This window comes from Natator depressus, chromosome 1 (genome assembly GCF_965152275.1).
Source record: "Natator depressus isolate rNatDep1 chromosome 1, rNatDep2.hap1, whole genome shotgun sequence".
Classification (NCBI taxonomy): Eukaryota; Metazoa; Chordata; order Testudines; family Cheloniidae; genus Natator; species Natator depressus.
Genome location: NC_134234.1, coordinates 317,959,842 through 317,987,642, shown reverse-complemented (window position 1 = coordinate 317,987,642; position 27,801 = coordinate 317,959,842). Strand labels below are relative to the sequence as shown.

The following is a 27,801-nucleotide window of genomic DNA, read 5'->3' as shown; positions in this document are numbered from 1 at the left end:
GAGTAGCCATTACTTCAGTGTGTTATAACTATTGTTTTATATTTTTTGTAATTTTTATTCTTTTCTAACTAGTAGAGTGTAGGGTTGGTTCTTTACTTAGCATAGATATTGAGATTTTACACTAAAAAAATTGAAAACAATATAGTGGTCGAAGTTGGACAACTATTTTGTTTTAAAATTAACAATGTGTTTAACAATTTTAGTAACATTGTGTTGCTTATTGTTCAGTTTTATACATTGTGTTTTTACCGTTTGAACACAACATATTGCTCTCAACGTTTATCCAAAGGGTAATTTTACTAAAACGGTTTGGCTTTGAAGATCTTGAAGCATTTCTATTAGTGTATATTGCTAGGGCTTTCTATCATTACAATTGTTTACATTAAAATGATTGTTTGTTTGCAGTGTTATAGTTTGTGTATGTAATAATTAAAATAATTTGCCTCAAGAAGAGTTAATAGTGGGTCCCTGTGCTTATTACAGCTGGGCCTTAGCGGGAAAAATGTGAGAACCCCTGCCCTAGAGGAAAGCCTTTCACGGTGTGCTCCTAGATAACAGCTCTGCTTGAGGCTGCACTGCACTCTGCCATTCAGGGGGTGTCGGAGGGGACGTCCTACCACGGGACCTGCTGAGCCTGACTCTTGCTACTTTTCTCTTCAGGCTTCCCTTCTAGTACCGTGCCTGGGAGGGGGGACGGGCTCCCCCTCCCTGCTCCCACAGCACCAAGCGGCCGGCGAGGGCGCAGGGCTGCTAGGCCCCAGCTGCTGGCTCTGTCGGCAGGAAGACAGTCCCCAAGCAAACCCTACCGCGGGAACTCACACAGCAAACGCATTTCTACACGGCGGGACGCTGCACGCCCTTCTTTAACTGGTTCCCAGCGGGGGAGCATCCCCTGACCTCCCCCCGCAGGGGCCGGTGGCAGGGGAGGTAGATCTCCGAGCCAGCACACGGTGCTGAGCCTCCTCCTCTCTCCGCGCCCCTCCCTCCGGTGGGGCCGGCTCTGGGTGAGGGGCGGGCTCGCCCCAGTCCGAGCCCGGGAGAGGTTCTCCGTGCGGGGTGCAGGGCACGTTCCCGTCCGCCCCGCCCCGCTGCGTCCTAGGAGCCCCGGACGCCGGAAGGGGAGAACGGCAGCGGGCCGGGCGCCCCAGGGAGCGGGCCCGGCTCGGGAGGATGGCGGCGCGGCGCGTGGTGTGCGCGCTCTCGGGGGGGGTGGACAGCGCAGTGGCGGCGCTGCTGCTCCGGCGGAGAGGTGGGGCGCCGCGGGCCCGTGCTGCGGGGGGTCCTGGGGCCGGTGACACGGAGAGAAGGGCGGGGAGGAGGAGAAGAAGAAAGGCTGGGGTGCCTGGAGCTGGTGACACGGGGGCAGTGCCGGGTTTACAATGGCGCCATGGAGCCGAGCCCATGGTCGGAAGGGGCCCCGGCCTGCTCTGCTTGCCCTGTGCCCCGAGACCCCCCGCCCGTTGGCTCCCCCCCCACCCACACACTTGCTCCTCTCCGCTTGCCCGCTGGTCGGCCGGCCGGCCGGCTGGCCGAGGGCTCCTCTCCGCCCCCTGGCTGGACCCTCCTGCAATTCTGGCTCTGGACGGTCTCTGCTTCCCACCACCTCTGGGGCCCCGCCTGTGTCCCTGGAGCTGAGCCGCCTGGGACAGGTGCAGAAGCCTGGCCAGTCTCAGCCGGGTCGGGTGGGGTGTGGGGGGGAGGGGGGCTTGGTTGGGTCCCTCCAGACAAGTGGGTCCCGTGGGAGGGGGAGTGCTGGGCTGTGAGGGGGCAGGGAAGATCTCTGTGTGTTGGGGCACTAGGGAGTGGGGGGTTCTGGGTGGGGTGCTGGGCAGTTGGGGTGGGGCTGTGGGCAGGGCACTGTGCATTTATGGCAGGGTCTTGGGGGGGCATGCTGAGCACAGTGGATCCGGAGGGGCTCTGGTCATAGGGAATTGGGGGCGGGGGGGAATGTGTGGTATGGCATGGACCTGCCCCCAAGGGGAAGGGGCATGCTGGCAGCACAAGGCTGGGCGTCTGGCAACTGCCAGTTTATAAATAGTGCCCTCATGCTGGGCGAAGCAAGGCCGCCCCTGTCATGCCATGCCCCATTGGCCCTGGCCGGCCCGTTGCTCTGGGGACTGACACCTCCCCCCACACGCCATGCTCCTTTGCTCCCATGGGGGCCCACAGAAGGTTAATCTGGCCCTATACTGGGAGAATTAGAAGAAGGGCAGGAGATCCTGGGGCTGGTGGGAGTGGAGGGGAAGGGGGAGGAGAAGAAGGGCAGGGGGTCCTGGGGCCCATGACAGGGCGGGGAGGGGAGAAGGGCAGGGGGTCCTGGGGCCCATGATACGGCGGGGAGGGGAGAAGGGCAGGGGGTCCTGGGGCCCATGATACGGCGGGGAGGGGAGAAGGGCAGGGGGTCCTGGGGCCCATGACACGGCGGGGAGGGGAGAAGGGATGGGTTTCCGGGGCTGGTGACACTGGGGGAGAGGGGAGAAGGGATGGGGTGCCTGTGACTGGTGACACGGGAGAGAATGATGGGGAGGGGGGACTGGGGCCTCTGACACTTGATGTGGAGAGGGCTAGGGTGCCTGGGGTCCGTGATATGGGGAGATAGGCTAGAGTGGCTGTGACAGGGAGTGGGGGAAGGGCTAGAAGTGCCTGGAGGTGCCCCGTCATCAGTTGCTGCCTGTGAGAGTATTACACTGTCATGATTGTTGTCATTACAGATACTCCTCCTGCACATACCTGTCTGTACCAATTCATTCCAGGCTGATTTTCCTGTAACCTCTATCCCTTGAATTCATACAACAGTCACCCTCCTTCTCTCTCTGATAGTTAACCATAACAATTTAACATTGTTCTTCTCTGTAATAGGCACTAAGTCTTGTTAAACATCAGGTTATTTAAAATGTTAGCACATTTTCTCACATGATTTTCCCAGTGTAGATATGGGCTTTCAGAGAATGAAACTTGAATCTCTATTAATTTGATGATATCTCATGATTTGTTATGGCAAGGTTTGTATCAAACTCTTTTGATACCAAGGTTGAAGACTTTTTTAATTCACTATTTTACTTACTGAGTAAGAAGGAATTCCTTATTTTCAAATCTGAAGAGCTGTTGAAAAGAGAATAGGTTGAATATTTTCCATTACCATTGCAGCTGCATTAAGGGCCCTTACATGGGAAGTGCTCGTCTTACAGCATTTACTATTTGGCATAGAATTTTTCAAACACTGAAAAATTAGGAATTATACGCCTGCTGGGGGATGTATAGGAAGAACAATCCCTTAATGTTTCTAAACCTATCAAAGAACATAAGTACCAAATGCAGAGTTTTGCTAGGGTAACGCCTGCCCTCCTGCGTTCTTGGAATGATTCAAGAGAGGGACAACAGGGCCCATGTGAGTTTAGGGAAGGAGGGAAAAAACTGCTGGGATGGGCCACCCTGAAACTCAGCTGGCAGGAGCAGAGAGAAGCATCTGCAATAGGACCCTTAGACACTTATGCCATCTGTGTGCAACTTCTTTTTAGTTTTTACTCTGGACATTCTTCCTTTCTGCTGATTGGCTGTTTGCTCCAGCTCTCTCCTGCCCCCTCCTTCACCATCTCTTCACTTCAGCCTCACTTCACCTACCCTCCAGAGTCCATGCACACTTCTTTCTCCCAATTCTCCTTCTCCTATCCCTTACCTACACGCACACACTTTGCCCCTCTGTTATCTTATTCCATCCTAGCAAAACTAACATGATGTGCAGCTGACTATTCTTCTTCACTTTGCTGGTATGTTTCTTGTTTTGTGTTTTCTGAACAGATCTGTGTCTTGTGTTTTCTGTTTCCAGTTGGGATCCTAAAGGTTACTATAATGCATAATTTTTTCCTCTCTGAAAAAAAATCTAAAACGTGTAATGATCCAGTATTCAACCTGTTAGTGTCACCTTAGGAGTTGGTTGTGAGTTCAATCCTTGAGGGGGCCATTTAGGGATCTGGGGCAAAAATTGGGGATTGGTCCTGCTTTGAGCAGGGGGGTTGGACTAGATGACCTCCTAAGGTCCCTTCTAACCCTGATATTCTATGATTCTATCTGACCAGGTGTTTTTAAATCTTCAAATTCATACTGGACAATGAGTGGGTGGGGGGAAAAGTATCTGGATGTAGAATACTCTGAAAAACTAGCAGTGGACAGAAAATCAAATCAATAGGAGACTGGCTTTTAAAAATTCTTTTCAGTTTATACATAAACAGGAATTACTAATATATGCAATGTAAAACAATCTTGGGGTCTTGGCATGTTCTCCGGGAACGTCAGGTGCTCAGAATGCTGGGGTGAAATAATGGTATTTGGAAGAAATGAAAGAGGCTCTTGATTTTTTTACCAAGCACACATCAGTCTGCCTTAATGGCTTGTCTGAGTGTTGTGCTATCTGTAGCAAGGAAGTGCAGTGTGAGGCACTGATGGAATGACTTCTTGACAACTATAAGAACACTCAGGATACTGTTGCCCAGTTGGGACTTGGAAGATCCAGAGTTTGGGTCTGATCCATAAGAATGTTTTCAGTATATGAATAATTCCTTTCCTCCTCCCTCAGGCTACCAAGTGACAGGGGTATTTATGAAGAACTGGGATACTCTGGATGAACAAGGAGTTTGTTCTGCTGACAAAGATTGTGAAGATGCCTATAGAGTTTGTCAGAAACTGGATATCCCTTTTCATCAAGTTTCCTATGTCAAGGAGTACTGGAATGAAGTTTTCAGGTAGGATTGTTTTAGAGACATTTTCTTTAAAAATATAATTTCTCATAAAGTGTTAGTATACCTCTACCCCGATATAACGGGGTCTGCGGGAGCCAAAAAATCTTACCGCGTTATATGTGAAACTGTGTTATATTGAACTTGCTTTGGCCCCCCTGCTCCTTGTCCCCGACCGCCCCCTCCAGAGACCCCCTGTCCCTAATCACCCCCAGGGCCCCAGCCCGCTCCACTCCGCCAGCTCCCAGCTGCGGCGCTCTGCTTCCCGCTGCCGGTGAGTGTGGGGAGGTTGGAGAAAGGATGTCCCCCACACTCACCGGTTGCAGGAAGCAGAGCGCCGCGGCTGGTAGCTGGCGGAGTAGAGCGGGCTGGGGCCGGGCTGCTCCGCTTCCGCCGCTGCTGGTGAATGTGGGGGGGGGATATCCCTTCCCCCAAGCCCCCTCCCCCGAGCAACACAGCTGGGGCCGGGGCGAGGGAAGCGGAGCGGGCTGCTCCCGGCCCTCTGCTAATCACCCGAGCCACTCTGGGCTTGCGGGACCCCCAAAAGTGCCCCCGCACAGCTCCTGCCTCCCAGACCCGGGGGGGGGGGGGGGCTGCTTTACCGCATTATATGCGAACCCATGTTATATTGGGTCACATTATATCGGATTAGAGGTGTATGTGAACAGTGAGAGGGTAGAGCAGGGGTCGGCAACCTATGGCACGCGTTTCAAAGATGGCACGCCAGCCGATTTTTAATGGCACACTGCTGCCTGCCGGGTCCCAGCCGCCGGCCCCGCTCAGCCCGCTGCCAAACCCAGGCCAGGACCCTGGCAGGCAGCAGCGTGCCATTGAAAATCCTGCCTGCCCCGGTCCACTCTTCTCCGCCGACCCCTCCTTTCCCCCTCCCTGCGGGGAAGGGTGAAGAAGCTTGGTCCTGCCGGCTGCTGCTGCAGGGCAGGCAAGCTCCCTCCTCCCCCCGCCTCTTCCCCCAGCATGCTGGCTTCCTGCCCCTCCTCCTCTCCCTCCCTGCTGCCGATCAGCTGATGACCCTTGCGAGGGAGGGGGGAGGGGGAGAAGCGGAGCTGCAGCGAGCTCGCTGCTCCGGGGAGGAGGCAGAGAAGAGGTGGGGACGGGGTCTTGGGGAAGGGGGGTGGAATCGGCATATCCCCTCCAGCCCCCTGCCGTGAGCCGCTCTGGGCAGGGGGCTGGGAGCACCCCCACGACCCTAGCCCACACCCTCAGCCCCCTGCCCTGACCCCTGCACCCCCCCCATGACCCCAGCCCTGACTCCAGCACCCCCCACACATACCCAGCCCCCCATGCCCTGACTCCTGCACCCCCCTCACATGCCCCCAGCCCTCTGCCCTGACTCCTGCACCCTCCTCACGCACCCGCAGCCCCCTTCCCTGACTCTTGCACCCCCCACATTCCCACCCCTACCCTGAGCACCAAAAGGGAGCTCTTGCATCTCCCCCCCACATTCCCACCTGCACCCCTCGCACCAAATGGGAGTTGCCCAGGTAAGCACTCCACACCCAAACCTCCTGCCCCAACCCTGAGCCCCCTCCCTCATTCTAGCTCCTGGCCAGACCCTGCACCCTAACCCCCAGCCAGCTCCTTCACGCCCAGCCCTGTGCTTAGTGCACTCCCACCCTCAGCTCAGTGCAGAGAGAGAGAAAGAGAATGGGCTAGAACCAGGGAGAAGGTAGGTACCCACTCTGTGTGGGCAGGGCCGGGATCCCAGACCGGCAGCGGGCTGAGAGGGGCCAGCAGCCGGGATCCTGGCTGGCAGGAGCCAGTGGATAGAACCCCAGACCGGCAGCGGGCTGAGCCGCTCAGCCCACTGCTGGTCTGGGGTTCCGGCTGCCGGCCCCTTGCCAGCCGGGGTCCTGGCCGCAGGCCCCGCTCAGCCTGCTGCCGGCCAAGGTGAATGGAACCCCAGGCTGGCAGCGGGCTGAGCGGGCCAGCGGCGTAAGATCAGCATTGTAATTTAATTTTAAATGAAGCTTCTTAAACATTTTGAAAACCTTGTTTACTTTACATACGACAATAGTTTAGTTAATAATATATAGACTTACAGAGAGAGACCGTCTAAAAAACGTTAAAATGTATTACTGGCAGGCGAAATCTTAAATTAAAGTGAATAAATGAAGACTTGGCACACCACTTCTGAAAGGTTGCCGACCCCTGGGGTAGAGAATGGCAAAAGACTAACAAGGATAACTTAGTATTGATAATTAGTGTCTGTGGAGTCATAAGACAGTACAGAAATATCTTAATGTGGTAGCAATTATTATTCATTCCTTGTCTTACAAGTTTAGGATCACCACCAACTAATATAGGCATAGGTCTATTGGCATACTTACTTACATTTATTCTTTGAATTGATAGATGGGATTTCTCTGGAATTAGGTTAATTCAGCTATGTCATCCAGTTCCAATACCTCCCTCTTTCTCTTTTCATCCATACTAACTAGCGGCAGTTTGAGGAAGGAAATATTTAATAGGAACTTCAGTTACTTTCATTTACATCAGATTGGAGGAAAAAACCCTGCATATTAGACTACTTTTATTCCGAACCCAGCTCATCACCTAGTTGTCATAAAAACGAGCTTTGCTTCTTTCAGCCTCTTTTGTGCTTTGTAGACCAAATCCAGCAGGGGAGGGAGGGACTCAGGCCTCTGGGCCGGAGGGGGGCTTGGGCATAGGCGTAGTTTTACTTTTATTTTGTGTGGGCAGGGGCCAGCGGGGCTCAGGCTAGATCTGCATGGCAGGGTCCGGGGAGGGAATGCCACCTCCACCCCCTGACTCACCTCGGCAGGCCGCCTGGGTTGTGGGGGAGGGCACAACCAAAAAGTATAACTCAAAGGTGGGGGGCTCAGCTCAAAAAGTTTGAAAACAGCTCAGGGTGCAGGGAGAGGGGTAGCTAGGGGTTGTGTGCAGCCAGTGGGGTAGCTCAGGGTGCAGGGAGAGGGGTAGCTAGGGGCAGGAGGGTAGCTCAGGATGCAAGGAGGGGATAGCTAGGGACTGTGTGCAGGCAGGGGGGTAGGTCAGGGTGCAGGGAGGGGTTAGCTAGGGGCTTGTGTGCTGATGGGGCTAGGTCAGGGTGCAAGGAGGGGAATTGCTAGGGGCTGTGTGCAGGCACGGGGATAGCTCAGGGTACAGGGACCCCCTGTTGAGAACTGCTGATCTAAGAGGCTGCCAAACAATGGGGATTTTCCTTCTAAAAATTGTTTACACTACAGCTTGAAAAGAAAATGGGGGAACAGGGAAGTGCAGTTAAAATGAGAGCCTTATTTAATACTTAATATTTCAAATGTTTTAATTATTTTTCTTCTTTTCTGTATTTTTAATAAAAGGTTAAAAGGATTTTTAATGGTCTGTTTGCTCGGGTACTAAGCGTTCTATACCAGTGGTTCTCAAACGCTGAGTGCGATGCCCCTTTATAAATTAAAAACACTTTTTGATATATTTAACACCATTATAAATGCTGGAGGCAAAGTGGGGTTGGGGTGGAGGCTGACAGCTTGCAGCCCTCCATGTAACAACCTCACAATCCCCTGAGGACTCACGACCCCGCAAGAGCCCCTGCTGTATATCAAGCCTTGGACCTTGTTTCCAACTGTTTAATGTTGGACAGTGATTGGGTTAACACCTTTAGCCCATTTATTCCATCTAAATTAATATAACAGCCCTACCCACCTCCACTTCCCCTGACTATGGGTCCCTGCTTCCTTCCTCACCACCACTCTACACTCCTCCATTCCCTTGTGATTCCCTGCTTTGCCCCCCTCTTCTCAATTCCATGCATCATCAGATCCACTTCCTTGTTTCCCCCAGTCATCTCAGCAGAGAAATACAATCAGGTTAAGCATAGGGCCTCACTTTGCTTAGTAAGGAAATACAGGGTGTCCCCTCCCCATTTTCCCTGTTGATACAGGAGAGTGAAGAGGGGCGTTATTCTACCGTCTTTGGGAGTGCTAGCCTGGGATCTCCAAATAAGAGACAGTGGAACTTGAGGTCTTAAGCCCACACTACTACTTTCGTCAACCATTTCCTTCCCGTTTTCCCTGCGTCTTCCCCCTTCAGTGCAGGGCTCACATGCAGTCTTTTACTCTAGCAAGCAGCTTGCCCTTCCCTAGAACTTCCTCTTCTGCCTCTTCAGACTGTGAACTTACCTCTTCCCATGGTTTCTCCCTCTTCAGGCCTCCTCTTCCTAGGCCTTTTTAAGCAAGAGAATCACTCTGGGTTTGCCTTTTCTGTAGTCTCTCTCCAATATTGGAGAGATTCAGCAGCCACTCTTACTCCCCTTTTCCTTTGTTTTCTGCTTCCCTAAAGAACCTGCTGACTACCCTTTTTTTAGAACTCCCTCTGACTGACATGAAGGCTTCTTAGCCTATGTTGGCAAAACTTATGTTGCTCCAGGTACAAATATTCCACCCCCTGAGCGACATAGATTACACTGACATAAGCGTTGTGTGCACAGCAAGCTTCTCCAGCCGACATAGCTTATGCTGCTTGCGGAGGTGGGGGGTTTTATGCCGATGGGAGAGCTCTCTCCTACTGGCGTAGACTCAGTAGAGCATCTTCACCACACGTGCTGCTGTGGTGCAGCTGTACCAATACAGCAAGCTTTGCTGTTGCCTACTTTCACAGGCTCTGGGAATTATATCCTTCAGAATTTCCTCTGGGTTGTAGTCTTCCTTACAGGTTACAGTACACTCTTATGAATAAATTGCCTGTTTGGCCTTGCCCTTGAACGTCAAAGGGGAAAAACAAGAGCAATGCAGGTGTGGGTAGCCCAGCTGACTTAGTTGCTGGTATCATCTGTTAAATGTATGGGAAAAGGTAGTAAACAAAGGACAAACCATTTTGCTTTTTGTTTTAAAATAGTCTGTCAAATGTAAAAATGTAAGGGACAAATCTGAGAGGCTGTTTCAGTTTATAAAGAGTAAAAATAAACACCTGTATTTTTTTTTTAAGTGCAAAGTACCCTTTAATTAGCACGTACTGTTTGCGGGCAGAATCCTGTGCTGTCAGTTCCTATTTATTTGAATAGGAATTGAGGACAAGAAACACCTTGCAGGCTCAGGCCCTAAGGTATTTCAGTACACATGCCTATCACCATAGTATTTAGGCGCTGTTGTTAATTGGCTATTGTTTAAGCATTTTGAACATGTAATAAAGCGTTATACAAGAGATAATCAGATACTGTGGTGATGAGGCCACGTTTGTCCCTAGTTAAAAATATAAATGCTAAGCACTTTTCTTATTTTAAAGTGCAAAGATGTTGAAACTTAATTTGATAAATGCTAGTATGAGTTTAAATATGAAAAACTGTAGCTTAGTCCAGTCATGGAAAATCTTAAATGAGTGTTGTCTTATAGGTAAAATAAAATATTAATGAATCGCTCATATGTTTGCTTCCTGCACAATTTATGTTTAGTATTATTGATAGGTGTTAAGCTCTCAAGAGTAATAAGTACTTCTTCACACTTGAATCAAATTATCTGACATTAAAAAATGTTTATAGTCGTACATTTGTTTTACAGTTACCTTTTAAATGAGTATGAATTGGGAAGAACTCCTAATCCTGACATAATGTGCAACAAGCATATCAAATTCAATTATTTTCTCTATTATGCTCTGGATAACCTTGGTAAGTTGTCTTCAGGTGTGTTTGTGCATACCCTATACTGAAAAATGCCAAAGAGGAGCAAATTCTTTTTAAAATGTTGGGCAAGAAGCCTGATCTCATGTGCAAACACAATTTAAACATCTTTGTAGCCTTATACTAGTATTTGTAAAGTATTTCTTTTCATGTGTTTTCAGAGATGTAAGTAAGTTTATTTCAGGGAACTCTCTCTTTTATGAAGAGAAGTTTAAAATTTGCATTTGAAGGTGCTCCTTGAAGCCAAAAAAAATGGAAGTGTGGTACCTCAAGAAATATGATTTTCCATTAAATATTGGAGCTGTATTAAGGTTAGGACAGCACTGGCTAGCTATGTAAAGTTTCTCAGATGTCATTTATCTTTATTTTTTGTTCCTATAATCATTTTTGTTTCCAAATATTTCTATAACCTTTAATACTCTGAATATTGTGAAGTTCAAGTGTGATGTAGATGTATTTTTAAAACTGGCATAGGAGCAAATGCAGTTGCAACTGGACATTATGCAAGGACTTCACTGGAAGATGAAGAAATTTTCCAACAGAAACCTATTAAAATACCACAAGGGCTTTTCAGAAACCGATTTGAAGTTAGAAATGGTAAGTGGTTAATATGGCTTTGTCACAAATTCACAGGCCCAGTGCTCTGTCTTGGCTCCATATGGTCCCTGGGAGGAACAACTTTCAGTGTCAGCCCTCTGCGAGGATCGATTCTCTCTCTCTCTCTCAGGTTAAGCCATTTGACTCCATTGTCTCCTGGACCACACCTCTAAGCCTTCCCCATGGCTGGTGTGACAAAGTCATACCAGATGGCTGCAAGAAGGTCCTGGAAGACCGATTTGTTATCCCTAGAATGTTAAAGGCCCTTTTCCCTACAGGCTGAGAGAGGATTACCTCAGGTCAATTAGGGACATCTGAATCCAATTAAGGACTGCCTGAGGCCTTTAAAAACCCCTTCTCTGGTGAGAGAAAAGGGGATTGAGAATGACAAGCTGCTGCCAGGCTAGTGGCAGCAAGGAAATAAGCTTCTCCAGGCTGAAAGGCTGTGCTTCCTCCCATAGGAGGAACAGCCAAACCTGAATGCCTGCTAAGGGAGGGACCGACACCCTGCCCCAGCAAGGAGGCAGGGAAAGGTATCCCCTTTGGTTGTGTGTTTGAGACTGTTTCCTTTCTGTTTGTTTGGTGAAGGATCACCCCTTAGACCAACCCTGAAAACAGCCAAAGGAGCACAGAAGGGGGAAGGCAAACGCTGCCCAGAGCGGGGCTGATTTACTTCAGGGCTGCCATTGCCAGAGGGAGTAGTGCTAAGTCTGGCGAGACAAAGGAGGTGCCTTGCCACACTGGTCAGACTCAGTGAGCTCCCCTCAGTGAGTCCACTTGAACTGGACCCTTGGGGGAAGACTAGCAGAGAGGGAACAACAAAACTTCTATATTGTAATAGGTTTCATAGTGGTAGCGGTGTTAGTCTGTATCAGCAAAAAGAACAAGGAGTACTTGTGGCACCTTAGAGACTAACAAATTTATTTGGGCATAAGCTTTCATGGGCTAAAACCCACTTCATCAGATGCATGGAGTGGAAAATACAGTAGGAAGATAGATAGATAGATAGATCTCTCTCTCTCTCTCTCTCTCTCTCTCTGAAAAGTTGGGGGTTGCCATACCAACTCTAGCAAGACAAATCAATTAAGGTGGGCTATTACCAGCAGGAGAGAAAAAAAACTTTTGTAGTGATAATCAGGATGGCCCATATTGTTGTTCACGACTTCTTGTCAACTGTTTGAAATGGCAACCCCCATCTTTTCATGTTCTGTTTATGTGTGTGTAAAATCTTCCTACTGTATTTTCCACTCCATGCATCTGATGAAATGGGTTTTAGCCCATGAAAGCTTATGCCCAAATAAATTTGTTAGTCTCTAAGGTGCCACAGGTGGTACTCTTTTTTTTTTTTTTTCTTTTTAAGATTGTAATGACTCTCTGCCAGCGTTGTAAAACAAATGGATTTACTGGAAGTCTGGAACACAGCATAGAAAGTTCTCGGATAGCCTTTAGAACAGAAAGTTACAGCATAGTTCATTTGGGTCTTCCTGAGTTCAAGTGGGTCCAGACCCCTCTTTGTCCCCAGTCTAGAAGTGTTCCTCCTTCCAGCCATCCACACTATATCACCTTCCTAAAAGCTCCTCCTCCATGCTTTGTCTTCTTTCTTGGGCAAACAGATCACCTGGGCTCTGTCTCTTCAGCCCTTTGTTCTCCCACTGGCCAAAACCGGATGGGGAGGGCCTTCGGGTCACCGGTTGCTAAGTTATAAAGTGTCCCAGCCATTGTCTGGGGTCCAGGCTGCTACATAGGGGAAAATGAGGCATGCTCAATATTCATATAAAACATTAAGAAAATTCCCCACTTTGGCTCTTACACAATCATATTAAAAGCAACATGACTTCCTCAGTTGAGGTCTCTCAAAGCACTTATCTTTTTAAGAACTTTCCTTAATCACAGTTATATTTATAAACAGTAAAGAAACGAGATACATAAATGGCTTTAAGCTTAACATTTTCTTACACAGTATTGCCAGCCCCCTTGGCATTAGGTCATGGTGTTGCAGGGGTCTTAGCCTCCAGTGTTCCCTGTTGCCTACTACTTGGCCCTATAATAACCCGTTTCTGTCCACAGCTTAGCCCTCCAGCTAAATTGCATCTGATCTGGATCCCTTTCAGGATAACAGAAATCCAAACAACCCCTCTTGGGCTATGCTTCAACCCATCTGGATTCAGTTCTCAGCCCCACCCTGGGCTTAAGGGTCCTTGAGTTGGAGCTTCTGTGCACCTTCTTTGGGGCAGACCCATCTTCTGCTTTGAGTTCTGGCCCAAGGACCCTTTGTTAAACAGCTAGGTCTGTGCCTTTAGACATGGTGCTGTTTTTCTGGGCTACTTCCTGCCTCCAAGGCCCTTTTGCTGTTTCCCAGCAGGCTATTTTTATTACAGGATCTTCTGTGGTTTCCAGACCTCTCAGGCTTCTTCCTAGTTCATCTCAGCTCCTTGCTCCTCCCTTGGAAGGCTGACCCCAGGATTGCCTCCCTGGGTGTTGCTCCTTTTCAAAGGCCCATCACAGGGACTAAATCCATCCCTGTAGCCTTTTTCAGCATGTCTTTGCCAGGCCTTTACCCAGGGAAGTCCTTAGGCATACCCAGCATAGCGTAGGGCACGTGAAAATTTGGGGTACCACTGGGTCTTAGTGTCCACCCTCCCGCCTCTTCCTATCCCTGTTCTGACCCTTTCTGCAGACTCCCACCAGAACTGGCTGGTGCAGCCTGGTGAGTCTTCCTCTGAGGGGAATCTAGTACTTAAAAGAGAAAAAGCCTTCCAGCTTGCTAGACCTATTAACACAACATTGAAACTGTTAAAGAGTCATTCAAGTGGTAATGAAGCATTTGCCAATCCCGAGATATATACTGTCAGTTTCTCAATTTACTGACAGAAACAGTTGTGCATTACTGTAATATTTACTCAGAACATGTTCGGCTACAGGTCCTTAGTTTAAAATTTGCTTTAAAAATATTTCATCAGTGTGTTACTGAAGATTATAAAATCATATCTCTAAAAAATCCTTGCAGTTTTTAGATGCACAATCTGAGTATTCATCTTTAGCCTTAAATGCTTGGATCTTCAGACATATAGTTTTTTAAATAAATCCTTCAAAAGATCACCCTTATCTAAAATACACATGCGAGCTCGGACTGCCATTGGGCATAGGGGCACCGGTTTAATAATACTGTATAGGGCACCATAAATCCTAAGGACAGCGCTCCACACCTGACAGCCCTTACTCGAGAGAGAAGTATCTCCCTACCTCCTCTCTCCTGGGCCTCCTTTTTTTGAAGGTGTTCTCCTTTCTCGGTGTAGTCTTCCCTAATCCTTTCACAGCTGTGGTCACTAATGGTAATCAAGCCATCAGGTCAGGATCAGCAGGGGGATAGCTGCTACATCATTGGTGAGGCTGATCCTGACTCCCCTTAAAGGGCCAGCCAGCCTGTGACAGTTGGTTACAATCATAGATACATATCAAGGTGATATTTCAACATTATTAAACTTCAGTAGTCAAACTTCTTGTTGTAATACTGAGGGAATTCTGCACCAAAAAAATAAAAATTCAGTGCCAAAAAAATAAAAATTCTGCGCACAATATTTTAAAATTCTGCAAATTTTATTTGTCAATAAATAAATGTGGAGGCTCCAGCATGGCAGTGGGAAGCACAGGCCACTGGCTGCACAGAGGTGGGAGATCACCCTGCAGCCCCCTCTCCCCCTGGGGAGGGGGGAGACATAGACTCAGTGATGAGGCTGCCCCTGACACAGCATAAGTGCTGGGTCTTCCCCAGAAACACCCCAGAGCCCTGACCCTCTGCACCCGAAGCACCAGGTGTGGGCAGGCAGGCTCAGCCCAGCAGGCTCCAGGTGTAGGGTGAGAGGGTTCTGTGTGGGGCAGTCTGGGTGTGGGAAGCTCTGTGGGGGGTGCGGGGCAATTGGACTCTGCAGGGGGGGTCCATGTGAGGGTAGTTGGGTTTCAGCAGAGCGGGGAGGGGGTCTGGATGCAGGGGGAAGGGGCTCGGCAGTGCTCCAGATGCAGGGGGGATAGGGCTTGGCGGGGAGGGCCAAGTACAGAGGGGTGGGGCTCAGTGGGGATGTCTGGGTATGGGAGTGTCCGAAGGCACAGGGGCTGAGTGGATGGGGGAGCATCTCCTATATAGTGACCCTTCTCCCCAGTACTGAGGAGCGATTGAAACAGAAGTGGGATGGCATGTGGAGCCAGGGGAGGCTTCTGGGGGTGGCTCTAACCTGGCCCTGGCAGCTCTGTGCACTCCTCCCCCAGCCCAGCTGGGACTAGCAGCTGAGCCTGGTGCAGGGTAGGAGTCACCAGCTGGGGCGATCCCCAACCATGGGGAGGGCCAGGTGTGGGGTGAACAGCTCAGTGTGTGGGGGGGGTCCAGAAGCATGGGGGTTGGGTGGACAGGGAGTGGGTCTAACCCAGCACTGGCCGGGGCATCCCTCCATCCCCCAAGTAGGTATTTACTTCTCCGTCGGCTGCTCCGGGTGCTTGAAACCATGCGCCCGTGCTGCTGGGCAGGGCACGTAACCACTCATGCAGCTTCCCTTTGCTTCCCATCAGAAAGTCATTTTTTTGCAGGGAAGCAAAGAAATCTGCGAATTCTGTGCAGGAGCAGCAGCACAGAATTGCCACTGGAGTAAAATGAGAGACGATAGGTAGGGTAGAGATAAGCAGAGACGTGAAAGGTCTTGAAAGTGAAGAAAGTAGCTTATATTGAATGCCATAGAGAAGGGTGAGCCAGTGGAGGGATGCAGAGAGATGGGTGATATGGTCAAAGTGACAGGATAAGAAAATTACGTTTGCAGCAGCATTCTGAATGGGTGGGAGTGGGACATTGTTGCATTTGTCAAGTCCAGAGAAAAGGATGTTGCAGTAATTGAAAAGTGACATAAGGAGAGTCTGGATGAGAGTTTTAGCTGTGTGGATGGATTCATAGATTCCAAGGCCAAAAGGTACAATTGTGATCATCCAGTCTGACCATCTGTATGACACAGGCCATAGAACTTCCCCAGAATAATTCCTAGACCTAGATTATATCTTTTAGAAAAACATCCAGTCTTGATTTAAAAACTGCCAGTGATGGAAAATCCATCACACCCTTGGGGCATTGTCCTAAATGGTTAATTACTCACTGTTAAAAATTTACCCCTTGTTTCCAGTCTGAATTTGTCTAGCTTCCGGTTACAGCAATTGGATCATGCTACAGCTTTCTCTGCTAGATTAAAGAGCCCATTATCAAATATTTGTGTCCCATATAGGTACTTATAGCCCAGAAGGCGGCACTTCTAGAGTAGACCTGAAAGGTAAATCTGTGTTATCAGCATATAGATGGTGGTTTTATTTGCGTCTGGAGAGTCAGCATTTTCCGGGGCAGGGACAAACCCCACTTTCCAACTTCTGTTTTGTGACACCTCTTAACTATCGATCACCATGAATGTGGTATTCTAGGTGTGTTTCCAGACCTATTGTGGCGACTCTCTATTACTAGATGTGACTGACCAGTATCTCAAAATCATCTCTCAGTCATTTGAAACAGAAGGCATTGATGTGTTAGCCATGAAACTCCAGAGCTATGATGGAGACTAGTTCTTATCCAAATGGACAGAATATGACTGAAAATTACAGTATAACTATGTGATGGAGGCTGACATCATGGGCTAGTTGGATCATAATTATTACATATACAAGACAGGATCAAGTTGTTTGTGCTCCGAATCTGTAGATCATTTGTATAAACAAGTCAAATTTTGTTCTGTGGTACTGCTGTAGGTCTGGAATAACTCCAGTGACGTTAATGTGGATTTACATCAGTGTGACTTTGAGCAAATTTGGCCTAACATTTTCTTGAAAAGCAAGATACAACACTGTTAGCTAATATTATTTATTTCTACATTTACAAACAGCAATATTTTAAAATATTAATTTATAGCATTGCTTTTCTTACTAGGAAAATTCACAGTGATGTAAAGGAAACAGAGGTTCAGCAAAATACAAAATCAAAATCTGTATAGCTCTTTTTGGTAGTTTTAAAGAAAAATATTATAAAAATATTCTAAAAATCTTGGAAATTTTTATCATTTTATTTAAAATGTTTAAGACCATAATAAACAGGCAAAACCAAATATTTGGAATGTTGGGTGTCATAAGTCAAACATGGGATTAACAGGTGTTCATGTTAGTTTGAGTAATCAGTTTTAACCCCCATTTCTTCTTGTAAAATTGAACAAAAGATACAGTATTAGGAAATGTAGCAATATCTAGGTTGTAAAAAATGCCCCAAATGTTTTCTGTTGAGTGCAATGAGAAAACTCGCTAAAATGTGTTTATAGTAGAAGTTCTTATTTTAGGTTGAATTTTAACTAAACTTATATGTAAATAGTAGGAGTTAAGCTATGTAACATTGAAACATCTTGTGTATTCTACACCTTGCAGCTGTAAAACTCCTTAAAGGCGCTGACCACTTGAAAGACCAGACCTTCTTCCTCAGTCAGATTTCACAAGATGCTTTGAGGAGAACCATTTTTCCTTTAGGAGGATTGACAAAAGATTTTGTAAAGAAGATAGCAGCAGAACATGGATTTCATCATGTGCTAAAGAGAAAAGAGGCATGGTAACACTTATTAAACTTTTGATTTATATTTATCTCTAAACCAGAGGTCCCCAATGCGGTGCCTGTGGGCACCATGGCGCCCGCCGGGGCATTTTTGTGCACCCGCAGGACACTCCGCCACTGAAATGCCGCCGAGAAGCGCTGCCGTTTTCCGGCGGCATTTTGGCGGCAACGCTTATTACCGCTGCCGCTTCTCGGCGGCGGGGTGTCTGGTACCCGCCACAGTCTTCTGGGAATAGCAATATGCTATTCCCACAAGAAAGTTTGGGGTCCACTGCTCTAAACCATTCTTTTTCTGATTTATATGTTATTATAAACATTAATACTTGTTAGGTAAACTTTAAATATAGTCATAGTTTTTTTAATTACATTGCATCAAATTAAGTCAAATTATTTCTGAGTAACATAATAAAATATATTTGGACTGTAAATTGAGTTTTGCATTGTTTACGCAGTTGTCTCTACCTGTCCCAAAGTACTGTTAAGTGTGTTTAGGCTGGATATTTTAATTTTTGGTTTTGTTTTGTTTAAAAAACTCCTCTACCATTGTAGCTCTGAGGAGCTGAGGTGATGGATGTGGCCTGTTTCCAACCAGCACAAGTCACAGAGATAGCCAATGATTTATATTTCACCATGGTTCTCTGTATCTCTAATTTACTATGGTTGGTTGCAGGATGCATTGGTATAGATTGTTTTTTCTTAGGTCACTTTTTTTCACAAGACAAGTTCTGTTTCCATAGCTAAGGAACTAATGCTTTATGGTGTGATATTTTGGAGTATGAATGTAAGCAGCTGCTATGTTCCTGATTATGTTCCTTCTTGCTTTTAGTACTTGTACTCATCTTTATAGCAAGAAGTTTTTTACTACGCAGTTGTCTGAGGACTGTATTATAGGGTTTTTAGGTGATGTAGTTTCAGGAAGAAAGAAGAACAAATCTGCAGAGGTGCTTAAGCATTGCAGTGATAAGTGTGGAAGTAATTTTCCACCCTGGCCAACAAAACAGCTAGGGCTTCTCCTGCCTACAGGATTAGACAGCAGTTGAGCAGGAGTTTTGTGGATCAGAGTGGAGTCGAAATGTGGTACTTAAGTACCTAAATCTGAGGTTCAGGTGCCTAAGAACCTTTGTGTATCTAGGCTTCAGTGACTTGTCTGTGTGTTAGTATTGTATCATAAGGTAAAGGACAGGTCACTTTTTTAAAATATACATGCAACACAGTCATCAAGATGTGTTCATGTCTTACTGAGTAACCATGTGATCTTATTGTCACCCGTGTCTTTCTCCTCTTTCCTGTGCTTATGATTTTTACTTGTATTGAATTTAGTTTGTGTGCTCTTTGAGGCAGCGATCTTTATATTCATTTTGTGAGGCACCTAGCATATTTCTAGGTGCAAGGGAGGGTAAATCTTTGCTGTACTGATGATGAATGTTTTGACGTTAGGATTTTAAAATGTTTCATTCTGCTTTTTTATAGTGTGCGTTCATTTTATTCTTTTTTTTTCTTTTAAAGAGTATGGGAATCTGTTTTATTGGTGAAAGAAATTTTGAAAACTTCATTCTTGAGGCAAGTAACATTAGATCTGGGGAATTTATAAACTTCTGTTCTGATTTCCCTAGTAATTTGTAATGTGGCCTGGGGAAAGATCTTTTACGTAACTATTTTTCTTTCTTGTAGTATTTAGAACCTCGTCCAGGTAACTTTGTTTCCATTGAAGATAACAAGGTGATAGGAACACACAAAGGTAAGCAGCTGCCTTTCCTAGCTAATTGATTTTAAATAAACCATTTGTGTAATATATAACAATGCTATTTTTTTTTTTGGGGGGGGGGGGGGGGAGAGACTAGTTCTGTAAAATTCCAAAGGTCTATAATCCCATTCTGTTTTGGTATGCCTAATGAATCATAGAAGATCCATTAACCCTGTAACTATGGCTTGGTCTATCTCTAGTTTTTATATTAGTTTTATATTGCAATAAAAACAAAAACCATAATTATTGCCTAGCACCAGTGATACTTCGGATTACTTTGTTGCCACTAGGTAGGTCATCGTTAATTTTATGCTAAGGGAACATTGTCAACTTGATTTATTTTTTTAAATGACTAAGTTTCAATTCCATTTTCTGATAGAGCACCCTTTAAATGTCCAGAAATTTTAAATTCCTTTAAATATAAGTTAATACAGGTTCTTTTGGGCAGTTAGAGAACACCAGCACCAGATATGCCCAAGTTCACCTCCTCTTTCCCCTCCTTCCTCTCTGTGAACATCTGCCTGTTGCCTCTTCACTTTCAGACTCTGTTACTGATAAACACTCTTCCAAGACCTGCAAAAGAGCCTACACCTAAGATCCCACAAGCCAGTGCATGAAAATCTGATGTCAAGTTAGTGAATGTAATAGGAAGTGAAACTGACTCATTAAAACTGTGAAACTGACAAGACACATTTATCAAATTCACAAGCTAAACAAGCTGAAATACTGATGTTTTTCTCTAATCTAGTTCAATTATAATAGTCTTTGGGGTATTTGTCACAACAGCAGGTACAGACTTTTAGGATAAAAACTTTTTCAAGTTTATGGGTTCTCTCTAACTTTTGCTCAGTGGTATACTTAAACTTTTGAGGAGAGGGATTTATGCATTTGAAAGATTTTGATTTCTGCAGCTAAAGAGTTAAGGGGTGTTAGCCGTGTTAAATTTTCATATTTCTTTAGGTTGTTTCCTGTATACAATAGGCCAGAGGGCCAAGCTAAGCGGCCTCAGTGAAGCTTGGTTTGTTGTCGAGAAAGATACAACCTCAGGAGATATCTTTGTGGTAAGTTTATTTACACTGATACTGTGTGTGATTAATGCAGGCATTGCATGATTCCCACTGAAAAGAATGTGATTCTAATCTATGTAGAAGTCTTGGCTTTTCCATTTAAAAGAGAAACAAAAGCTGCCAACTGATACAGCATTAATAGGTTTTATACATCCTGTCCAAAAATTTGGCATCTGATTAGTAGAAAGTTGTTAGAGATTTTAGCTTGAAGTATGTTCCAAACTGTTGGCAATCAAGCTCCAATGTACTACTCCAAAACACAGCTCGTTTTTCATATAGCCATTGTGGCACAATACATAATACTTTATCTAAAACATTTCATTTATTATATTGGCATAGCAAGTTGCTAGAAGATGAAGTATTACACTAATTACTAATACAGTTTCACCTCTCTGTGAAAACAGACAAGATACAGCTCTGTAAATAATTTCTGCCTTACTGACAAGTCAACATGTAGCATTCTCCAGCATTCTGAAGCACCCTAACATCACTAATGTTTTGTGCAATGTTTGGTTATCTAATTGGCTAGTGATGTTATTTTTCTTGCTCTGGAGTGTTTCATTGTAGCAGATGTGCTTTCTTGAGACAGCACCGTAAACCAAAAAGGGGATGAAGAGAGAAATGAGCATAAGAGAATTATTTCATGCCTTAGACACTCTGATGTAAGAACCTCCTCTTGGTTGCAGCTTGGATGTCAGACTACTCAGTTTTGTGGTGTTCTCCCTTATGCCACTGGCAGAACGACAAAATAGTAGCTTGAGAAGCACTTCCAGTGGCATGTGTATTTAACTCTTTATGCTTTACCTACTTCTCAAAAATTCCTTCCAGAGGTAGTGTGTCACATGAATTGGCATTTGTCTTCCATCACCCAATGCTATTTAATCAATAGAATAGCATAGATTTAAAGTCCAAACATCTTTGGTGTCTTATGATTGGTAATGATAGTTGGGAGCTTGTTACATTACAGCATTCAAAAGTATATTAGTCATTTTTTTAGAACAAATGGTAAGACATGGTCCACGCCCCTAGAAGGCTTACAGTCTGTTAAATATGATTTGATAAGTGAGGGTAAATCAATAGAGTGGGGAATGGGTGAATAAGGACAAGGGAACAATAACAAATCACATTTCCTCATTATAAGCATGTGCACATCTTGATTTCTCAATTCCTTTTTTTTTTTTTAATATCTATCTATTTTTTAAATGGATATCAAGGAAGAAGTGAATCTTAGAAAGGGATTTGGATGAAGAAAAGATAGTGGAATTGTTGGATCAAGATAACGAGGACAATACTGCATAAGGGTCAGCATGGAGAAAGGGCTGGCAAGGATTGTGGGAGAAATGCACAAATGAGCTGGCATAACTGTGGGGGTGAAGGAAGCACGATGCTGAATAATAATTCATACTTGCTATGGCATATTTTTTTCATGAAAGATTTAAGGAAGCTGGTTAGAATCTAACATCTACTTGCTTTACTAGTTGATTAGCTTTTATTTTGTTATGCCTTGATGTTTTCCTGAAATCTATGTTTTCATTCACAGCAGTTATGTAATATCTGGCATAAACATTGGTATTAAACAAAAATGTTGTACTTTAAGGCACCATCTACAGATCACCCTGCACTGTATAGAGACCTACTGCGGACAAATCGTGTGCATTGGATTGCAGAGGAACCTCCTGCTGAGCTAATTAGGGACAAAATGATGGAGTGTACTTTCAGGTTTCAGCATCAGATGGCACTAGGTGATCAAACTTTGTACATTTAAATCTATTCAAATTCTGATCTGGGTGATAGATTGAAATAGGGTCTAATATAATTTCTCAAAAGTAGATAAAAATGTTTGTGCTAATGATGCTTTTCCATTTTTTAAAGACTTAAAAAGCATTATTTTTGGAGACATCTTCACTCATTAGACTTGTTTCAGCCAGTGAAAAACTAGTTAATTGATTTGTGAATATAAGGGTGAGCTAGCTGGCTGTTTAACAACTTTCTCTTTTAGTGCCTTGCACGTTAACTCTAAACCAAGATGGGACAGTGTGGGTGACACTAGTCAAGCCAATAAGAGCTCTTACACCAGGGCAAGTAAGTGTTGCCAGAATTGATTCTTTTAATTTCTATTTACTAGCATCCTGCATAACTTCAGTTAGAAGAACTTCAGAAAGTTCATCCATCCAGTTTTAAAGAACTGTTGTTTCAGGCTGTCTAAATCAGCGGTGGGGAAACTTTTTGACCCTAGGGACACATCAGGTACAGAAATTATATGGAGGGCCGGGTAGGGAAGGCTGGGGGAGGCTATGCCTCCCCAAACAGTGAGGCGTGGCCTGGCCCCCGCCCCATTCCAGCCCCCCCGGAACTCCCCCCCCTGCTCCGCACCCCTGACTGCCCCCCAGGACTCCTGCATCCCATCCAAATACCCCTTCTCTCTGCCTCCTGACCATCCCCCCGGGACGCCCGTCCCCTATCCAGTCCCCCCTGGGCCCACCCCCATCCAACCCTCCCTGCTCTGCCCACCCCATGTTGCCTGTGGGGTGGGGGAAAAGGGGTCTCAGTCCTTTCCCTGTACGTTTTCCCTGCTCATTTGGCTGCTCTCCCTGGCAGTCGGGCAGGGCTCGCTCCCTGTCTGGGCTTGGCTGCTGGGGACAGGGGCCAAGCATGTGGAGGTGGAGGGGTGCCCTGGTTTGCTCTGCCCCTGTTCCTGGCAGCAGGGCCCAGGCCCCTTGACCACCCCCCTGTAAGCCCCCCTGCTCCTCGCCTCTGCCCCAGAACTCTCCCTGACCGTGCCACCCAGCCAGTGCTGCAGCCACACTGCCCGGGTGCTGGGGGAATTGTGACTGGGAGGGAGGGAGGGAGGGGAGCTGAAGGGGAGGGGCTAGGGGCTAACCTCCACCCCTCTCACCACACTGCCGCGGAGTTGGGCTGGCTCCTCTGCAAGCCTGTCCTGACCCCGCAGGAGCTCAGGGGCCAGAGGGAAGGGTCCTGCAGGCCGTAGTTTGCCCCCCTCTGATCTAAATCATCACTCAGTTATTTTACTAACATTCAGAAAGTTTTCTCCAAAAACCAAAATGAAAGAAACTTGATTTAGAAACTTTAGGCCTCTCTAAAGCCCATTGCAATACATGTAAATATTCCCTTGGATGTTAGTGGACTTCGGATCAGACCCTGTATGCAGAAACTGAATCTGTTATGGGTCTAAATACATACATGAATTGAACCAGGAGTATGGTTAATAATTTGCTTATTAGAAACTTTGTGATACTGACTTTCATATTTAATATTTGACTCGGGGAGTACTATTGGTTTTTTGAATGTCCGGAAGGTTATCTGCTTCTGATAGATTCACATGTCCCAGCATAAAAGTGAAAGGAATAATTACATAGTGGTATGTAACGTAACAGCCTTTCACATTCAGTACCACACTATAGAATGTATAACTCAGCGTTTTGAAGAGTCTCCTGTGAAAATGATACACTCTACTTACATGACTATCAGCCCCTTATTGAAAAGCTTTTCAAACAAAAAGTGTTACATAATAACTAAAGAGAGATTCCATCAACAAGAAAAATAATTAAAATAACTATCTTACCACTGATTTCTCATGTAATATTGTAAAATTTCATGATGGAATTTCCATAACATTTTATATTTATACTCACATGAGTCAACAGTTCTAACTATTCATTCTCTTCACACTCCCATTTTATGTAATGTGGTCAGAGCAAATACAAGGGAATAAATTTAATGTTACCTTGAGTATTCAGGGTGATCTCCCTTCTTATCTGTCAATCTCTCAGCATGCCACTTTGCCAGTGCTCTAAAGACTGTCGCTGTGTTTGTCTTCTAGTTTGCTGTGTTCTACAAGGGTGACGAGTGCCTTGGCAGTGGAAAAATCATGAGGCTGGGCCCATCAGTGTACACCTTGCAACAGGGCAAAAGCAGAGAGCAGGATCCAAGGCGTGTGTTAGCAGAGGAGACCAAGAAGTTAGAACCAGCAACGTAACTCTTGCACTTTTCTTGATTGAAAGACTTTGGGGAAACTGGAGCCTTAAAATAATGAGAGCAACAACACACACAACACACACACGTATTCTCTGACAAACTGTAACTTTTAAAGGGTGAATTATTTTAATTTTAAAAATGCCTGAAACACTAAACTTCTCTTTTAGGCACAACTGAAAGTATTTTTTAAAAGCTATCTTTCGTTAAAATGCATACATGATTTTAGTTAAATGTGTGTGCATGTGGACTTTGGGAAAAGGATGTGTTATCTCTTCATGCAAACTGGTGAAGTTGAATATACCTGTGAGCAACAGGTATTTATTTTTCACTTGCAATAAATTTTACAACATGTATTTTACACTTGTATGAATCTTATGCTGCTAGTAGTTATGGTTTAAGATTTTACCATCATTCAGGTTTTGAAATCTAGTGATTTGAAAGTAAATGTGTTGATACATCTAACGATCTCTTATAAAACTGAGTAATGGTATGCCATTTTACTGTAGTTTAAATAATTTTGTAAACTAATCAGGGCAGGGACTGTGGATTGTGTCCCTGGAGCACTGAGAGTGCATTGTCAGGGTATAAATAAAACCAAATTCATATTTACTTGTTTGTTATATTAAAGCTTGTTATACGGGTAACTTTTGGGGAGGGAGGGCTGGCATTCGTGGAAATAGACCAGATACTAAATCATTGTGGTGTGATACTATATGGGAGGTGTCAGGGTCCCTCCCTCCCCTCCCCCCACTCTGAACTCTGGGCTACAGCTGTGGGGACCCACATGAAAGATCCCCTAAGCTTATATTCTACCAGCTTTGGTTAAAACTTCCCCAAGGTACAAATTCCTTTCCTTGCCCTTGGACGGTATTGCTGCCACCACCAAGTGATTTACACAAAAATTCAGGGAAGGGTCACTTGGAATCCCTATCCCCACAAAATATCCCCCCAAGTCCCTTCACCCCCTTTCCTGAGGAGGCTTGAGAATAATATACCAACCAATTGCCTCAACAATGTGAGCACAGACCAGACCCTTTGTTTTCAGGACACTGAAATCAATCAGGTTCTTAAAAGAAGAACTTTATTTATAAAGAAAAAAATAAAAGAATCACACCTGCAAAATCAGGCTGGAAGGTAACTTTACAGGGTAATAAAAAAATTTAAAACACAGAGGATTCCTCTTTGGGCTCAGCTTCACAGTTACAAAAACAGAAATAAAACTACCTCTGTAGTATAGGAAAAAATTCACAAGCCAAAACAAAAGATAACCTAACACATTTCCTTGCCCTACTTACAATTTCTGTGCTTTTAGATGGATTATTCCAGGTATATTTTCAGGAGATATTGTACCTATTTGGCTTCTCCCTGCATCCGGAGAGGGAACAACACACACAACAACAAACAAATCCTCCCTGCCCAAGATTTGAAAGTATCTTCTTTCCTTATTGGTCCTTCTGGTCAGGTGCCAGCTAGGTTATTTGAACAGCTTAACCCCTTACAGTTTAAAGTAATCCAGTACAGCTGCCAAGGAGGGATTTTATGCGACTGCATACATAAAGGTTGCTACCCTTCTCCCTATATTTATGACAGGAGGATATTATGAAATGTGTTTATTATTTAAAACAAAAACCTCCCAAGACTTTTGATACTGTGAATTGGAGCAAGCCACTGCATCCTGAAGACCTCCTCAGATGGCTATATAGCTCCTTTATTACAAGTCTTAACAAAAGCCAAGTCCTGTAGTTAACATTACTGTATAAATTAACTATCATTAACACGCAGCTGCACGGAAGTAAGACTTTTTTCAAATGGCTGTAGAAATCTGATGGGTATAGAATTCTGTCTTTATCCAGTTAAGGAGAGAGTCTAGAAAGCTGTACCACAAATAGATTTCATCAAATGTAAAAGTTAATTACATGTAACCATGTTGTCTCCCCCCTCCTACACACACCTCCCTTTCTATATCCTGATTGCCAGTTTAAGAGCTGCTATTCTCTGCTCAGAGTAACAAAGGAAAATAAAGTTCTGTCTTTTTCTCCAAAGAGGGGAGATAAATGAACAGAAAACTCTCCTTGTAACTGCTACTTGCCAGTCTGTGGATTTGCTGAGAACACTTGTGTGAAGCAAACAAACCGCCCTTTCTGAAAGAAATCTGTACCACTTGTCAGAAATATCAGTTGTCCTGTATGGGGAAAAAAAAACAAAGTACAGCCACCTATGATCGGTGTGTAAAGCACATCAGAATAAGTTCAATGGGGGAAAGTGTTTTTCTTTGGCTATCCAGATAAGAATGTATTATAAGGTTTTCTTTTGATTTTGTGGCTGTGTTATTCCTCCTTACAGCGGTTGATTCCTATTATTTTGATAATGTTATTCCAGTAATGAATCCAGGTAATGATTTTTATGGTTTTTCTTCATCTTAACCCCTTCATTCCTGAAATCGTAACTCTGCAAAATATGGAACTACTATAAAGAGGCTAATGGTCCATTTTTTTCTAATTTGATTTATCCGGTAAATGTGAAATACACAATAAAATCTATTTTTATTAATTTTTTGTTTTACTGGTGTGATTTACTACTGCTTCACCTGGAAACGCATTAGCTCCACTTGCTCTGGATCACAGGTGTTTGATATTTTATACTTGATTAGTAGAAAGTATTTAACCTGAAGAGGACAAGTGGAAAGAATTCAGGCTGAAGGGGGACATTCATTTCCATTTAAAAATAACTATTCTTTCTTGTCTTGAAACATGCTCGTCTCTTGGGAGGTGCTTTCTCAACTAATGAAACTACTTCGTAGGGTTCCATTTTTATTTGGTGAGCATGTACTATAAATTAGATGCAGAAAATACAGCACTTTTGATTGAAGGCCATTCTAATTATATTATCTTCAACTGTTTGCTCCTCAGAGTTACTTTTTATTACTGGGGATTTTGAGTGCACCAAGGAAAGCTGGGGGTTTTTGTTTTGTTTTTTTTCCTTGTGGTGTTATTTTCTCTCTCTCTCTCTCTCTCTCTCTATCTGGCCCAATAACTGTTTTTGGGCCAGAGAGATAAGGGGAATGACTGTGTAGTCCAGTGATTAGGGTACCCACCTGGGAGGTGAGGCCCCAACTCCAGTCCTCCTGCTCCAATCTCTCACTCATTATTTATCGAGAGCGCAGCAGCTTTAACAGGAGATATTGAGGGAGCCCACCTTAGAATATCCCATAGCTTAGTGATTAGAGCCTACACCTGAGAGGCGTTAAGCCCCTGTTCAAATCGTTCCTGGCCCTGAGGCAGAGAGGGCTGAATTGAACCTGGGTCTCCCACATCCCTGATGAGTGCTCTAAACACTGGCCTAAAAGTTATAAGATGGGTAGTGACAGCACCGCCTCTTCCTCCAGCCAGATTTTGAGT

The 27,801-nt window shown here is 45.1% G+C and overlaps 1 protein-coding gene across 3 annotated transcripts; it reads left to right on the top strand.

The window, feature by feature from the left end:
* Positions 1-826: 826 nt before the first annotated feature.
* On the top strand, positions 827-26,914 carry TRMU (tRNA mitochondrial 2-thiouridylase). 3 transcript variants are annotated; one of them, XM_074942420.1, is made up of 11 exons: positions 827-927; positions 4,574-4,739; positions 10,268-10,374; positions 10,861-10,983; positions 17,416-17,588; positions 19,103-19,156; positions 19,268-19,334; positions 20,301-20,401; positions 22,005-22,149; positions 22,407-22,489; positions 24,249-26,914. In XM_074942420.1, the coding sequence occupies exons 2-11, from the start codon at positions 4,597-4,599 to the stop codon at positions 24,402-24,404; spliced, it is 1,152 nt and encodes a 383-aa protein (XP_074798521.1). In that variant the 5' UTR covers positions 827-927; positions 4,574-4,596; the 3' UTR covers positions 24,405-26,914. The 3 variants fall into 3 exon arrangements, with proteins under 3 accessions (XP_074798521.1, XP_074798522.1, XP_074798520.1); XM_074942419.1 differs by lacking the exon at positions 827-927 and adding an exon at positions 1,145-1,249; XM_074942421.1 differs by lacking the exons at positions 827-927; positions 22,407-22,489 and adding an exon at positions 1,138-1,249 and having other exon boundaries at positions 24,249-24,414.
* The last annotated feature ends 887 nt before the right edge of the window (positions 26,915-27,801 follow it).

What these genes read in the sequence shown, in the direction of transcription:
- TRMU (XM_074942419.1), top strand. Translation starts at nt 1,171, where the DNA reads ATGGCGGCGCGGCGCGTGGTGTGCGCGCTCTCGGGGGGGGTGGACAGC. An exon ending in TACTGGAATGAAGTTTTCAG is followed by an intron (nt 4,740 to 10,267) that starts GTAGGATTGTTT and finishes TTTGTTTTACAG; the next exon opens with TTACCTTTTAAATGAGTATG. An exon ending in ATGTGCTAAAGAGAAAAGAG is followed by an intron (nt 17,589 to 19,102) that starts GCATGGTAACAC and finishes TTTCTTTTAAAG; the next exon opens with AGTATGGGAATCTGTTTTAT.